Raw genomic sequence first — 14,541 nt, forward strand, 5'->3', positions numbered from 1 at the left:
ATAATTAAGTACTTATAGAAAAAAAATTATAACATACGGTCCCGCGATATCTGAATATTATTAAAGATATAATTCAAATATAATTTCTGTCTATTCCACTCCAATTTATTCCACCGCGCTACTCCCATACAAGTGACCGATTTTTATCCATCTCATACAGGTTTCCTTACGATGATTTAATAAAACAAATTAGGCACACGTTAATCCAGAGATTTTGCTCGGGTTTGAACTTACAATCTTCGATTAAGATTCAGGTATTCCAATCGCTGGACCATCTTATTATTTAAATATAAACACATAGACTTACATATATGTTTAAACAACATTAAAAACAACTTCATATTTACTGTACTAAGTGATAGAATAAAATATTTTAAGTGAATATAATGCATTTTTACCATTTTTCATACAAACCTACAAATTTGTATTCAATTCATATTCAATAATTCAGTCAATGAAAGCGTTACTAAATGTAAAACAAACAATACACCACATACTTATCCCGAATTACGAAATAATTTCTATTTCTAAAAAAAAAAGTTTAGATATGCGATATCATGTTTTTTTTATTTAAAAAAGAAAACACTTACATATTATATGAATATAAAAATACTTAAAATAATTCACAGAGATTAAACAGTAAAACTAAAATACATTACATTAAGTTCTAATTTTAAATAATAGCGTATTATAATTTAAACGAAATATTAACACTACAAGACATTAAGTTTATATATTTAAGTGTGTTTTATGTTTAGCGTTAGCCGTAAACAAATAATTTTGTAATTCACTAAACAAACCAAAGAAGCTATCTTTTAATTAAATGAATCTTGTATTAATTTCCCATAAATAACTCTAAAGAATAAAAAAATGTATATGAATGGTTTGATGTAATGTGTATAAAATTTTATTCATAAATATTAGCAAGTTGGCATTATCAAACAATAGTAATATTTATATAAAATGTTCTTTAAAAAACAACATTAGGTTTTTCTTGTAAATTCATTTTGAATTAACATAAGAACTTATTTTTTAAAAAGTCACTTAAAGCGTCATTTATAATTTTTAAATATCCCGCCACAATTTGCATAAATGACAAGTTTGTCGAAGTTTAAATCGGCCGCCACATTTGATACAACTTTAGAAAGAGATGGAGAATACAAGTCAGACGCTGCAAACCTTTACCTTTGTTTTTCATATTTAAGTTTTAAAGTACTTACCTACTCTTTTTCAGTACAGTTCTCACAACGACACTTGCTATAAAATACCGCTTAAAAGATTTATGACAAAGCCATTTCATAGTTATAATCATTTATTTAAATTTATAGAATTGGAACGATACAATAAAGATTTAAGCCGAATGGAAATAGTAAACTTTTCGTTGACTCAATATGAAAATTCAATTCAAAATATTTTGATACAGTAGTAGAATAATATTAGTATATTATATATAATGCGACAGATAAACACAATAAACTCATTTCTTATTATTGTGGTAGTCTAGTAAATTGGCCTTTCAATACGTAGTTACCATCGCCTACAGACATTGGCACTGTAATAAATAGTAACCATTCCTTTTATCACCAATACGCCACCAACCTTGGAACCTAAGAGGTTATGTCTATTGTGCCTGTAATTAATACACTGGCTTACTCACCTTTCAAATCGGAACACGGCAATAGTAATATTGCGTTTTTATATTTATTACAGATGTATTAAAAAAAACTATAAAATGTAATACTACTTAAATAAACAGATTTATTGATAATATAACGAATATTATTGAACATTAAATTAAAAGTTTATTTCACTACATAAACTTTCTACTATTAAATGGTTTACGTTCTATGAAAATACTCATTTTTCGTCTGTGGAAGGTTGGTACGCTTGACGCCATATTACGCGCACATGCGCAGAACGACAGGTGGTCGGCGACTCGACCCAGCTATTCCGACCGAACATCGACTTCTCATCCTCATCATCAGCCGCTATCGTGCTCAAGCAAGAACGATATGCAGTGCTTTGTGTTGAAGTGGTCGTGGTGACATGGCGTCTGTGTTTTAAATGTTGTAGAAGGTGTTAATACATTAAAAATTTTGTTTATTTACAATGAATGTGAATTATGATCGTGTTTGTAGACTGTGCTTGTCATCTCGATGCGAATTACTACCGATATTTCCTACCACCAGTTCGGATGACTCGGAACCTCCTGTCCTCGCTTCGAAAATTAAAGATTGCGTGTCAGTGCAGGTATGTAATACAATAAATATGTGTCAGAATGGAGTTTTTAGTGAAAGTAGACCCTTGGTGTACGTGAGAACTCGTCATCCGTCTCTGTTCGTATAATGACAGGCAACGCTGCGTCTAGGTGAAGATGTCGTAAGAACGTCCACCATTTTGTAATGTTCCCCGGCTATCGCTCGACTCGTGGTCGTGTCGCGTCGCATTTCGTGCAGCCGGCAAGGGCTAGCTCATATGAGGAGGGTCGGGTTTGGCATTATTCCCGGAGGTTTTTTCGGGAGGGGTCTACATATCGCTAGATAGGCATGTCGTTGGACATCGGGCGTATTGATTTATCGGACGACCAGGCCAGTGCAGCTCGTCCCTCGAGCGAGCGTCGGTGTCGGCGTGAGTGCGCTTTAGATGTGTGTGTGCTTATATTGAGCGGTAACCCTCGAGGGGCTCGCTGGTTGCCACTCGACTCGCTTCTACTTATTCGGTCGAGAAGCAGCCGCTCCGTGACGCGCGGATATACCTACGCCTACTTAGTTTCTCCTCGCGCCATATCTATATAGTCATGAGGCGCGGTTTCGGTTCATGTATAGAGAAATGATGAAACACGCGCGTTTTTTGGCTTCAGTAAAATGACTGGTGCGCATTATTTTTTCAGATAAGCGAAAATGACGACCTGCCAACTAATGTCTGCAGGAAATGCATGGACAATGTTAATAACTGGCACATATTTAAGACTGTTTGTGAAAGGACACAAAACAAGTTACAGTCTCTTATAAATAAGGAGAGCAACCAACTAGAAGAGGTGGGTTTTATTTCTGAATGTTGATTTTAATCTTCAAGCTCAAGTCTGGTGATTATTATATGGTTGCTATGTGTTTGCAGGTGAAAATTAAAAGTGAACCCTTATCTGATGAAGCATATGATGATGGAGTGGTTATTGATGGATCATACCCTGATAGTGAGGTATGTTTAGATTAGTTTAATTGTTACTATATAACCATAAAACTGATATCATTTCTCTGACTTTAACATTAAGTTTTAAATGAAATTGGCTTCTTTATTTCAAGGACATCTGCATAGCAAATAGCATGTCAGTGTCAAGTGAAAAAAATCTTACTGGATTGTAAATATAGTAAATTTGTACTTATAAAAAATATATTTAGATGAATTAGTATAATACAGTTGTTAAACATTTTTTAATTTTCAAGATAAAGTTTAATCATTAGCAAATATTTTTGGTTATAATATTAAATTTATATATTGTTTATAATAAATGTTAAATATAATATTTCAGAATGCCTCATCGAGTAGAGTACAACCTGAAGGACCACCTATTTTGGCATCGCTGGGGCTCACACCGAGAAGTGATAAGGTAAAGATTAAGTGGCCAAGTTCCTTATCATTGAGTCAAACTCAATTGTATTATGTTGACATACTATACTGATGATTAATATGACTCTTTACTCTTTACCTTGTAATCATTAATGTGTATTAGTTGTATAGTATTTATTTAGGTCATTGGTGTGAGAATAGTTCAATTGAATTAATTTCATCCACAGAAAAATATAGATCCTCGGATGGATTGGCATCGAGTTCATGCCATACTGGATATGGTCCAAGAAGATGAGGTCATTGACTCTCTTCAATCTATGGAAGAATGTGATGTAATTCACCAGTCTGACCATGATTCCGACTCTGAGGCAGAATTGAATAATGACAATGTGCTTGATGACTTCATTGATTGTAAAAATGGATATTTATGCAGGAACAGGAAAATAGTATCGAAAAACCCAAAAATATCATCTGTGGAAGCTTTGGCCAAGATAAAACAAGCCATCAATTTACGCAAACGTAATATTGTTCCATCTAAAAATTGCCCTCAACCTAAAGCAGCTTGGCAGATGATCTTTACTGACGATTTGTTAGAGTTAATTGTTACTTCGACAAATGAAAAAATTATTAAAAATAATAACAATATATCAGAGACTACAACTGTGATTGAAATCAGGACACTAATTGGAATACTGTATTTTCATGGTATAATGCGACCTACACATCAAAAATACAGTGACCTCTGGCATAATGAGTATGGAGCACCTTGTGTTCGAAATGCAATGACATTAGAAAGATTTAAATTCCTTCTGAAGAACATGAGTTTTGATAATGAGGATGATGACAGCATTGTGCAGTTTGATGTTATGAAGCGAATGAGGAAAGTTTTTGAAATATTTGCTCTGAATTGTAGAACTTCATTGGATGTTGGTAATTTAGTTGTTATTGATGATGTCATATTACCTGTTTATGGCCCTTGCCCGTTCCGATATAATATAGCGAAGAAAAGTTTTAAAAATGGACTTAAACTTGTATTATTGATAGATCCAGTAACTTTTTATGTGACAAACTTAGATGTGATTACAGATCCTTACTTTGGATGTGATGAAATTGCCACAAAATTGGTACAACATTTGGCTGGCACGGGACGGACAGTTATAATGGACAGTTGGTTCACATCCAATTCTCTGATGAATCGACTGAAGAATGAGTATAAATTGTACAGTATCGGAGCAGTCAACCCAAATAATGAAATTATACCTCCATTTTTCTTATCACATTATAGAAAAGAAAGAACATTTATCAATGGATTCTTAGATAAAGATATGTGTCTATGTTCATATGTGAATAATAATTCAAAAGTTGTCAATGTTATGACAAATGACCCAAACTTTTATAAAAGAGGATATAGTAACAACACATCAGTAATTTCTTTGTATAAAAAATATCAGTCTTCAGTAGAAGTAATTGATGTTCTAATGCATTACTACACAACTATGCAACACTCTAATGATTGGACTCTCACTTTATTTTTCACGCTTTTAAATATTGCATCGGTTAATGCTCAAGTTATATGGACTTCATATAATACAAACAGTGTTGTACAAAGGCGCTTATTTATAAGAGAACTTGCAATTAGTTTAATGGAGAATGAGGAACAGATACCATCCTTCAGTAACATTGATGTCAAAAGAATAAAATTTTCAACATTTGAACATGTCACACAGTTTTACAAGAATAGGAGAAGATGTAAGATTTGTTTTCATTCAAAGAAACTTGATCGTAGAACCAAACAGTTTTGTCAGAAATGTGGAACCTTTATATGTAGGGAACACACAATTTCAATTTGTACTAATTGCATATCTTCTTAAAAGAAAATTGTTAATTTTATTATCTGGATTTTTCTTAAATAATCAATTTAAAATTTATTTCTTCTAATGTGTATATATTTGTAAGCAGGTTGTTTATTGACTTGTAAGTTAATTGTGATGTTTTTTTTATTGATTGTAGAGAAAGAGTCATATTCGGATTGGTATATTAAATACTGTAACGTTAAAATAGGTGTGGTGGGTATTGACGAGTAGTGTCAATTAAAAAAAATATTTAAATTTTTTTGAGCTAAAAAAAATAAAAAAAATCAGTAGAGTTGGAAAAGTTTTTAAACTAAACAAATCCTCAAAAGAAAGTGCTCCGGAAGTCAGATAAATTTTAACATTACAAAAAGATTTACAAAAACAGCAAATCTATGTTCAAAAATATTTTATTCAAAAAAAATTAAAAAGTAATTTTGTTATAATATTCTAAATTTAATTGCTAACATAATCGGGCGCCAGGATGTTTACATCCGTTTAAATTGAGCTTAAACAAATATTTACTAAATGTAACATTTTTTAAAGTTCAACAAAAATATTTAAATACATGTCAAATTTCAACTTCAGGTAAAATTATTCAAAACTGACAACTAAGTTACTTAAAGTTACAAACAAGTCAAGTTTATCAACATAATTAAACCAAATGTCTAAATAATTATAAATTAATTTAAACAGTAAATTCAAATAGGGAAAATTATGTTTGAATAAAGTTTCAATAATGTTTCGATAAGGTTTGAATGCCAAATTTTTTTTATAAAAGTAAATAAATTTCTAATTAAATCTCACGCGGTTAAGTTTCGGCGAAAATAAATATGTAAAAATGACATACCAAGATCCAGTAATATAAATTAGTGTGATAAGGTTTTACTTTCTTTAACGTTTCCAAAAATCCATCTTCACCAAGTAAACTTCAAATTATGTTTCCCAAAAGTAAACTTCTATTTAAATCTTTAAAATATCCAACGAAATGAAGTTGAAATGTTCATCGAAAAGTGTTGAAAATATCCAATCGAAGATAATGCCAAAGAAAATAATTCCCGAAAATTATTCAAGAATATCATCCCAGAAAATGACTGAAGAGATTAACCCATGAGATAATTGAAGAAATAAGTAACGAAAAATATCTTCGAAAAATAATGTTTAAAATAATGTCGAAAAATAACTGTAAAAGGAGAAATAATTCTGATTAGAATCTATTACAAATTTCGAAATCCTATACTTTTAACTTTAATATTCCAAACGAAAAATAATATTCAAAAAATTCTTCACAAATAACAAAAAGCATCGTGGGAAATATTTTAAAAATTCCCTGTAAAGAACCACAATCGTTGTTACGACACAGTGCAATTCGAATAAATTCAAATGTCGAAGAAAGATTCAAAACTTACCACGAGGCGAAAAATATCAGAATTAATTTTGATAATCCGAAATGGATTTATTTCCAATTCTTCATAATAGAAGTCACTGTTCATTCAAACAAAAATTTTCAACAATATTCAAAGTTTAAAACAAAATAAAAGTTATAAAAACTTTGAAAATAAATTAGCGTCACATTTCGACTCAAAAAGCGGAAGGAAAGTGAAGCTTTAGACAAATGTCAAAGATCATCTCAAAGATAATATAAAGATAATAAATCACAATTAGTTCAGAAATGCATAATGCATAAAAAGTGCATTTTTGATTTCAAATGTCAAAATTAGCGGTAATTTTAAATTATGCGTAACATAACCTTAGAAATTGTTATCAAAGTCAATTGACAGATGACAACAAATATTTTATGCTGGAAATTGAATATTTTTGTTGAATTTATTTCAAAAGAATGTAAATATGTAATGTACAATACTACTAGCAAAATTACTTAATTAGAATATATGTACATATTATTATAAAAAAAATACATATAAAGATTTTGATTCAGTTAATTATGAAGTTAAAAAAAAACCTTTTTTTTAACCTGCTTAATATATAAATAAATATGTCTTATAACTTGACATATTAAATGATAATTGTTTTATTAATCCACAAATGTATTAAAACTTTGTCACAAACATTATATTTTATATTTAGATATAAAAATTAGTATTATGAGGTTTTATTTAACTTCAATTGTTAATATATTATAATGGTCAAATCTTGCAATTGTATTTTAAATTGATTCCTCAGAATTGATTAGGTTGAAATTTTGCATACATGTTAAATTTTATTTTTCCTTTTTTTTTATATAGCGTGGTTATTATTTTAAATATATAATGGATCTTTTATATTTCGTGCTGGTTTTTTATTTACTTAAATTAAGTGACACTCAATTCATATGTAACATTTAGCGAAAATTGTATTTTGGATACTTATAAAAAAATTAATATGTATATTTTTAATTCTTTCAGGGAATGGAGAGTGAGAAAGATGAAGAATATGAAGACGAGGAAGAAATGATGGAGCAGCAGCAAACATTTACGCACATGCCTAATATGCCTGAAGTTTCCATTACTGTCATGCGCCCATCAGGAGAAACTCTTCATGCCCGCCAAGGTATTCAGCAGCTTGCATCTAAGGATTGTCTAGTGTGCGGCCGATCCTATAGGTACTCTCACAATGCTCGACGACATGAACTTACAGCTCATGATTTCGATAGATACACCAACAAGATTAATACAAAGAAATCTCACGCTCATATGCAACCTAAATTCAGGCCGAATCCATTCAATCCTAAGGCCAGATTAATGCCAAATCCAATAAGCCACAAAATGCAATTTCACTCGAAATCTATGCCACCTAAAATGATGCCTCAGAAGATCATTGCACCACCAAAGCCTATACCAATAAGAACAGGGAAAAATTCCCAAAACAACTTACCATATCCACTTCGCATTAAGGCTCTTAAAGATTTGCAAATTAAGAAAAAAGAACCTCAAATTTTAAAGACATTATTAACTGCCAAGCCAGAAGTTCTAGTTTCGGAACCTGAAATAATTAATTCGGGGCCCGAAAGTCCAGAAACATTAATTTCGGAGCCAGAAATTGCCTCATTTCAAGTAGAAGCAATTTTATCAGAGCCAGATGGTTTTGTTAATCAACATGAAGATGACGAAATTGATGATGAAAACAATCAAGGACAAAATTATGACACCGTCGATATGGATTCGGAAAATGAGATTGAGATAGCTCGTCAGCAAGAAAATGATATCCAAGGCGATGAAAATCACGAAGTTCACGATGAAGAAAATACTCAAGAAGATGAGAATAACATGGAGGAGACAAATGACGATAATGAAAAAGAGAACCGTGAAGATAATGGCGAGAGTCAAGATAATATGGACGTAGAAAATAATATTGAGGAAGAAGCCGACGCAGACGATGATAATGCCAAAGAAAATGATGAAGAAAATGGAGAAAAAGATAATGATGAACAAATCATCAATCATGAAGAAAATGAGGATGACGACGATTTGCCACCTATGAGTATAGCACCCGTTGTCGAAATTAACGAGGATTTGCAAACTAATTCTTATAATAGTGATGGAAATGAAGAACTTGATGAAACTGTAGATCCAAATGATGCAGTTGATGGCGATGAAGGCGAAAAAGATATTGATCCCGATAAAGTTTATATTACAAAAACGCAAAGAGATTTTATTCTCAAATATCGTGATATTATACAACAAATTAATACAAAGCGCTGCATTTGCTGTAACAAAGAACACCCTCGACGAAAAGCAGTTATACAACATTTACAGAAAAATGGACATAAAGTTCCTAAGCATACATGCTACAATTGTGTGGTTACTTTTACACATATTGGGGCTTTGCTTAGTCATATGAGATCAAATACGTGTACTGATCTTTGGAAAATAATATATAACGAAAATGGTATCACTGATGACATAGTTTTAGAAGTTGAACCTAAAGACGTCAAAGTTCAATACAAAGATATACTTAATGCTAGATCTTACGCATGTAAATTATGCCCTGCAAAATTTCAATTAAAACAATTCATTATGAAGCATGTTCTTGATGTACATGAAGACGGTCAATCTCGTTTTCCTCATTCCTGCGTACATTGTGGTTTACGATTTAAAGAAAAAAGTATAGGCAAGAGACACATACGTAATGGAGATTGCACAGTTGAAATCTGTTGTGAATTATGTTCCGAAAAGTTTTTGAGCTTGCAAGAATTTAATGACCATGCTGTAGCTATACATGCAGGCAGTTTTGATCCTGATAATCAGAGCAAGTGTGTCGACGGTCGACCTACAGATTGTCCAATATGTGGAAAGAAGAATAGTAGTTACCCAAATTTGGTTAAACATTTAAAAATAATACATAATGAGGAAAAACCTCATCACTGTCAGCATTGTGACGCTAAATTCGAGCAAACTGCTGATCTTAACAAGCATATTTATATGGAACATTCTGATAGATCTTTAGGTATGCATACTAATGAACCTGATATATCTCTTGTAAAAGAGGAAGCTGAGGAGTATCACTATTCTTGTACAGAATGTAATGCTATTTTTGAAACCGTCGATGCTTGGACGGATCATCAGGTTGCGGAACACAATCAGGTCGCTCATCACTGCGACCAATGCGAAAAAAAATTCTTGCGTCCATCAGAACTTGCAGAACATAAGAATACACATTTGCGAGTTAAATTCTATCCTTGTAGCATCTGTTCAAACTCGTACAGTACTCCGCAAAAGTTATCTGAACATGTCCAACAAGCCCACCCAGGAGCGAACACACGGGGTGGTGAATCTGAATTTTTCTGCGACTTATGTATCCGATCATTTAAAAGCCGTCAAGCATATTCTAATCATATGCGTATTCATTCCAAAGTGCCTACCACTAATAGAAAACCGGGAGAAACTAAAGGTTTCGGACCTCAAATCATCGGAAAACCTATTCGTCATTTCTCTATGCAACCTGGTTTTAGTCCTTATGTTCCAAACGCACCTTATTGTTGTGATATTTGCGGTAAAGGATTCATGCACAAGAAAAATATATGGAAACATAAAAAGGTGCTGCATGCGGATCTACTTAATGATAGGAACGACAGTGAAGAGAACACTATGCAAGCTTCTACCGAAGAAGATGATTATAATGTTGATGAAAACGGTGCGATTTTGTCGACTCCACAATTTGATAGTTTTAATTTCACAAATCTAACTAACAATATGCAACAGACATCACAAGATGCTTTGCCATACTCCTGCGAATTATGTTATAAAAGATTTCCGCTTAGAACTAGTTTATGGAAGCACAAACGTGCTAAACATGGAATTATAAATGCCAGTGCAAGTGGTGCTTCTGAAACCCAAACACAGTCCTCGAATGAAGGCAGATCGAGTTGTACTATTTGTAAAATTACTTTTTCAGACAAAAAATCATATTATCGTCATAGAAAAAATGTCCACAAGTCAACCGTTCAAATGTGTAAAATATGTGGAAAACCTCTTAACTCAACTTTAGAACTTTATGAACATCTGAAAGCGGCACATGCTCGAGAACTTCTGGGTTATAATGCGAATCAAAGCTCCAGCAAATCACAAGACATGAATCAAGAAATGGACATAGAATACGACGGTGATCAAGATTCAGTCGATCCTAGTGTTGATTATCAAGCCCGCTATCCCTGCGACACGTGTGGGAAACAATTTGTCGGATTATTGGCTCTACAAAATCATCAGTGTATTAACCAGATACAAAACCAGCCTCAAACGTTTGATTGTGAAATATGTCATAAGAGTTATACTTCTATTGCTGCCTTAAAAAGCCACCGAGGCTGGCATCTGCGTTCCCCTGATGGTAAAGCCGCAGCAAATAATTCTGGACTTTGGATGCCTCAAAATAAAGTAACTAGTAAAGTTAGTAAACATGAAGTAGTGGATGCTGTTCCTGTTCCTCCTAAAACATCAACCTCGACGCCAGCCACGTTGGCCAAAAGGAGATTGCCTCCAGAAGTAGAAGTGACAGTCGTGAATCCTAATAAAAAATTGAGATCAGATGATTCTATCGAAATGGATCACCAGAACAATTTATCAGGGGGAGCCGAAGACAGATACTGCAATCTTTGCGATAAAGAATTTACAAAGCGAGCGGCATACCAGCGTCATATGGACGAAGTTCATCAGCCGAACTCGGTATTTTGTCCCGTCTGCGACAAGAGCTTTACGCGGAAATCTACTCTGATCGTGCATATGAAGAAACACTACGAGGGCGGAGAAGGAAGTTCTACACAAATGGAGGAAGACGTACAAGCGTGCGAAGTGTGCGGCGCTCAATTCGATACTGTAAAGGCTTTAAATTCACATCGGGCTTTACATCACGGCGAAGAATCCGCGGAGTCCGAGGACGACGGTGGAGCCATAGCTGCGCCCCCCGGCGAGTTCACGTGCGGCCAGTGCGGCGACGGCGTGGCCACTCCGCGCGATCTGATAGCTCACCGAACGATGCACGCGACTCCTACTAAATTTTTTTGTAATATCTGCAAGGTTTACTTTGCCCGAGCACTTGATTTGTCCTCCCACACCCGGGCCAGACACTCGGACAACGAGAAGGTATTCTTCCCTTGTGCTATGTGCGACCGGTTCTATATGAACAAGAAGAGTTTGCAAAGGCACATTGAAATGGCGCACTGATCCTTGTTTTAAAATTCAAGATTAAAGGACCATGAAAATATATCTATCCGTGACTTAAGTGTATGGAGTTTTGTTATGACAGTGGTCAAACTGAGTGATATTAAGTGTCATTTTCTAATTGTATATATTTCAGTAATCGTCCCGATTACCTGATGTCAGTTGCATGGTACTGAAGGTTTTTTCTTATAATATTTATGTTGTCATTCCTTTGTATGCCATTTGGCGAGTAGAATTTTAATTATCCATTTCATTTGCTATTTTAAGTCTTTGCTCACGTATATTGTTATTTATTTTATAAATTTACTTTTATGATTATCGTTATTATTCATAGTGGCTTATGAATGAGCTCGCATTGAAAACAATGAATAGGTTTAGTGATTATAATTATTATTGATAATACTGTGGCATGTAAGTGAAATGATTTTTTTTCTTATCTTATATTTTGAATATTGGAATTGGGCCAAAATTTTTAAATCAGTCACTACAGTGTTAAAACTTTATACTTGTAAGAATGACATGTTTCCTTAATATTATATTGATTAATATTATAGTTTGCGTAGATCGTCGATATTGTTTAGTTTTAATTTCTTTTTGGTTTTACTCTTAGCATGTAAATAAACATCTTAAATTGACTTCTAATTAGGACTTTCATTATTTCGATTGAGGAAACAAAGGTCGGATTAAGTTTTATTAAAATGTACTGATTATTTTATAGTAATTTGAAATGTATATTTTATACAAACTAAATTAACCACCAAGGACATATTTCCTCATCTATGGTTAATTATTTAAAACGGCCTAATTATATTATTTAATATAATATGCTTACGATTACTCATTCATGGATACATCTTTTTTTTAATCTGAGTTTGTAATGTAACCGAAAAAGAATCCAGCCAGTATCAAAACACATTAATTTTTCGGATGTCTAAAATTTTCCTATTACATAACAAATATACCTTTTTATTGTATAACATAATCACCTTAATAATAGTGCCAAAAATTTGAGTTTACTTAGCTTAAGAGAAATTCTATCTAAAAAATGTTTATGTTCCAGAACTGGCTTCATAAAATGCATTTAAATTTGATTACTTAACATGGTGGTACCATATGACATGTTAAAAACCACAGACTATATACATCACTAAGTTTTGTAAAAAGTACCATATCTATTTTTTTAAATATTGCTTTCATCATTTGGTTAATTTATACATATATATATATATAATCATTTGAAAGGACGATAAAAGACATCAAAATCCACATTTATAGCAATAAATATGTACCTGTATGAATCTACTTAAAATCAATATATTTACTTACGTTTTATATTCACAATGCAGATTATAAAAGTATTAATAAATTATGCAAACGCTTTGGCTTATAAATGGCTCTTGATTATAAAATAAATCAAAACGCGATGTTCCAAGGCAATAAGCGTGATAGAGCTCATTATTACCATTTTATTTCAGGTGTCTTATTAATCTAGCGCTTTATGGCGCTTGATAGTGTTACAGTGTATATATATATGATTGATATAAGTGGTTTTATGAATTATATTTCTACTTTTAAATATTCACATATAGTCTTGCATTTTTCATTTTAAGACAGAGTTAATGGCAACTTCACACTCACATTACGTGATTATTTTTACTAATTTGATTTCGAGATAAATGAAACGATTATGTAAATATAATATAATAAGCTGATTGATTCTGAAGTGCCCATGTTTGCGATTATGTAAAAATATATGATAAAGTACGAAAAGTTTGACTTATATAAAAGGATTTATACGACAAATCATTGTTAGTGTACAGTTTAAAGTAATTTAGGTGTTTTTGTATAAAATTACCGTCGACGTAAATTTTAAATGATAATGTGCTTTGATGATGAAAGAATTTGTCAAATTAATTTAAATTATAAATTGAAATTTTACACCTTAATTATGAATACCGTGTTAACAGTGTATTAATAATACCTATATATTTGTCCATAGATGAGGTTTATTTTTGTCATCTTTGTGGTTTCAATAAAGTGACTTAATAATAACTCAGTGTTTTATTTTCAAAATCCATCCATCCAAAGTATTTATGGTGGTAATCTAGCTACACGTCCTTCGGCTTCGCACAGGTATAATAAAGGTCTAATTAATAGGGATTGGTACCAATAAAGCTGAAGCCTGCGCGATTGTTATAATATTTAATGTAGTGATATGTACTATGAGGCAATAGAATTATGAGATAATGACAATTTATAATGATAGGGCTTAATGGGACGTAATTTTACTGTCAGTCTAAAAAACATTAAAGAGATAATTGTAATGGAAAAAGTTTCACGTCTACTTTTGAGTTAGGTTAGTATATTATATAGTTTTTGAGTTATTAATAAACAAATGGAATCTGTTTTTTTAACAGTTGTTAATAAAACACAATTTTTTTAAGTTCATTCTTAATTTTACGAGTATTTTC

General features: G+C 32.2%; 1 protein-coding gene across 2 annotated transcripts; it reads left to right on the forward strand.

Moving 5' to 3' along the window:
* Window positions 1-1,907: 1,907 nt before the first annotated feature.
* LOC113400036 (zinc finger protein 91-like) lies at window positions 1,908-14,122 on the forward strand. Of its 2 annotated transcripts, none has more exons than XM_026639400.2 (5): window positions 1,908-2,250; window positions 2,891-3,037; window positions 3,118-3,198; window positions 3,530-3,607; window positions 7,823-14,122. In XM_026639400.2, exons 1-5 carry the CDS (start codon window positions 2,110-2,112, stop codon window positions 12,071-12,073), a joined length of 4,698 nt encoding a protein of 1,565 aa, XP_026495185.2. In that variant the 5' UTR covers window positions 1,908-2,109; the 3' UTR covers window positions 12,074-14,122. The 2 variants fall into 2 exon arrangements, with proteins under 2 accessions (XP_026495185.2, XP_026495186.2); XM_026639401.2 differs by lacking the exon at window positions 1,908-2,250 and adding an exon at window positions 2,422-2,628.
* The last annotated feature ends 419 nt before the right edge of the window (window positions 14,123-14,541 follow it).

This window comes from Vanessa tameamea, chromosome 8 (genome assembly GCF_037043105.1).
Source record: "Vanessa tameamea isolate UH-Manoa-2023 chromosome 8, ilVanTame1 primary haplotype, whole genome shotgun sequence".
Classification (NCBI taxonomy): Eukaryota; Metazoa; Arthropoda; class Insecta; order Lepidoptera; family Nymphalidae; genus Vanessa; species Vanessa tameamea.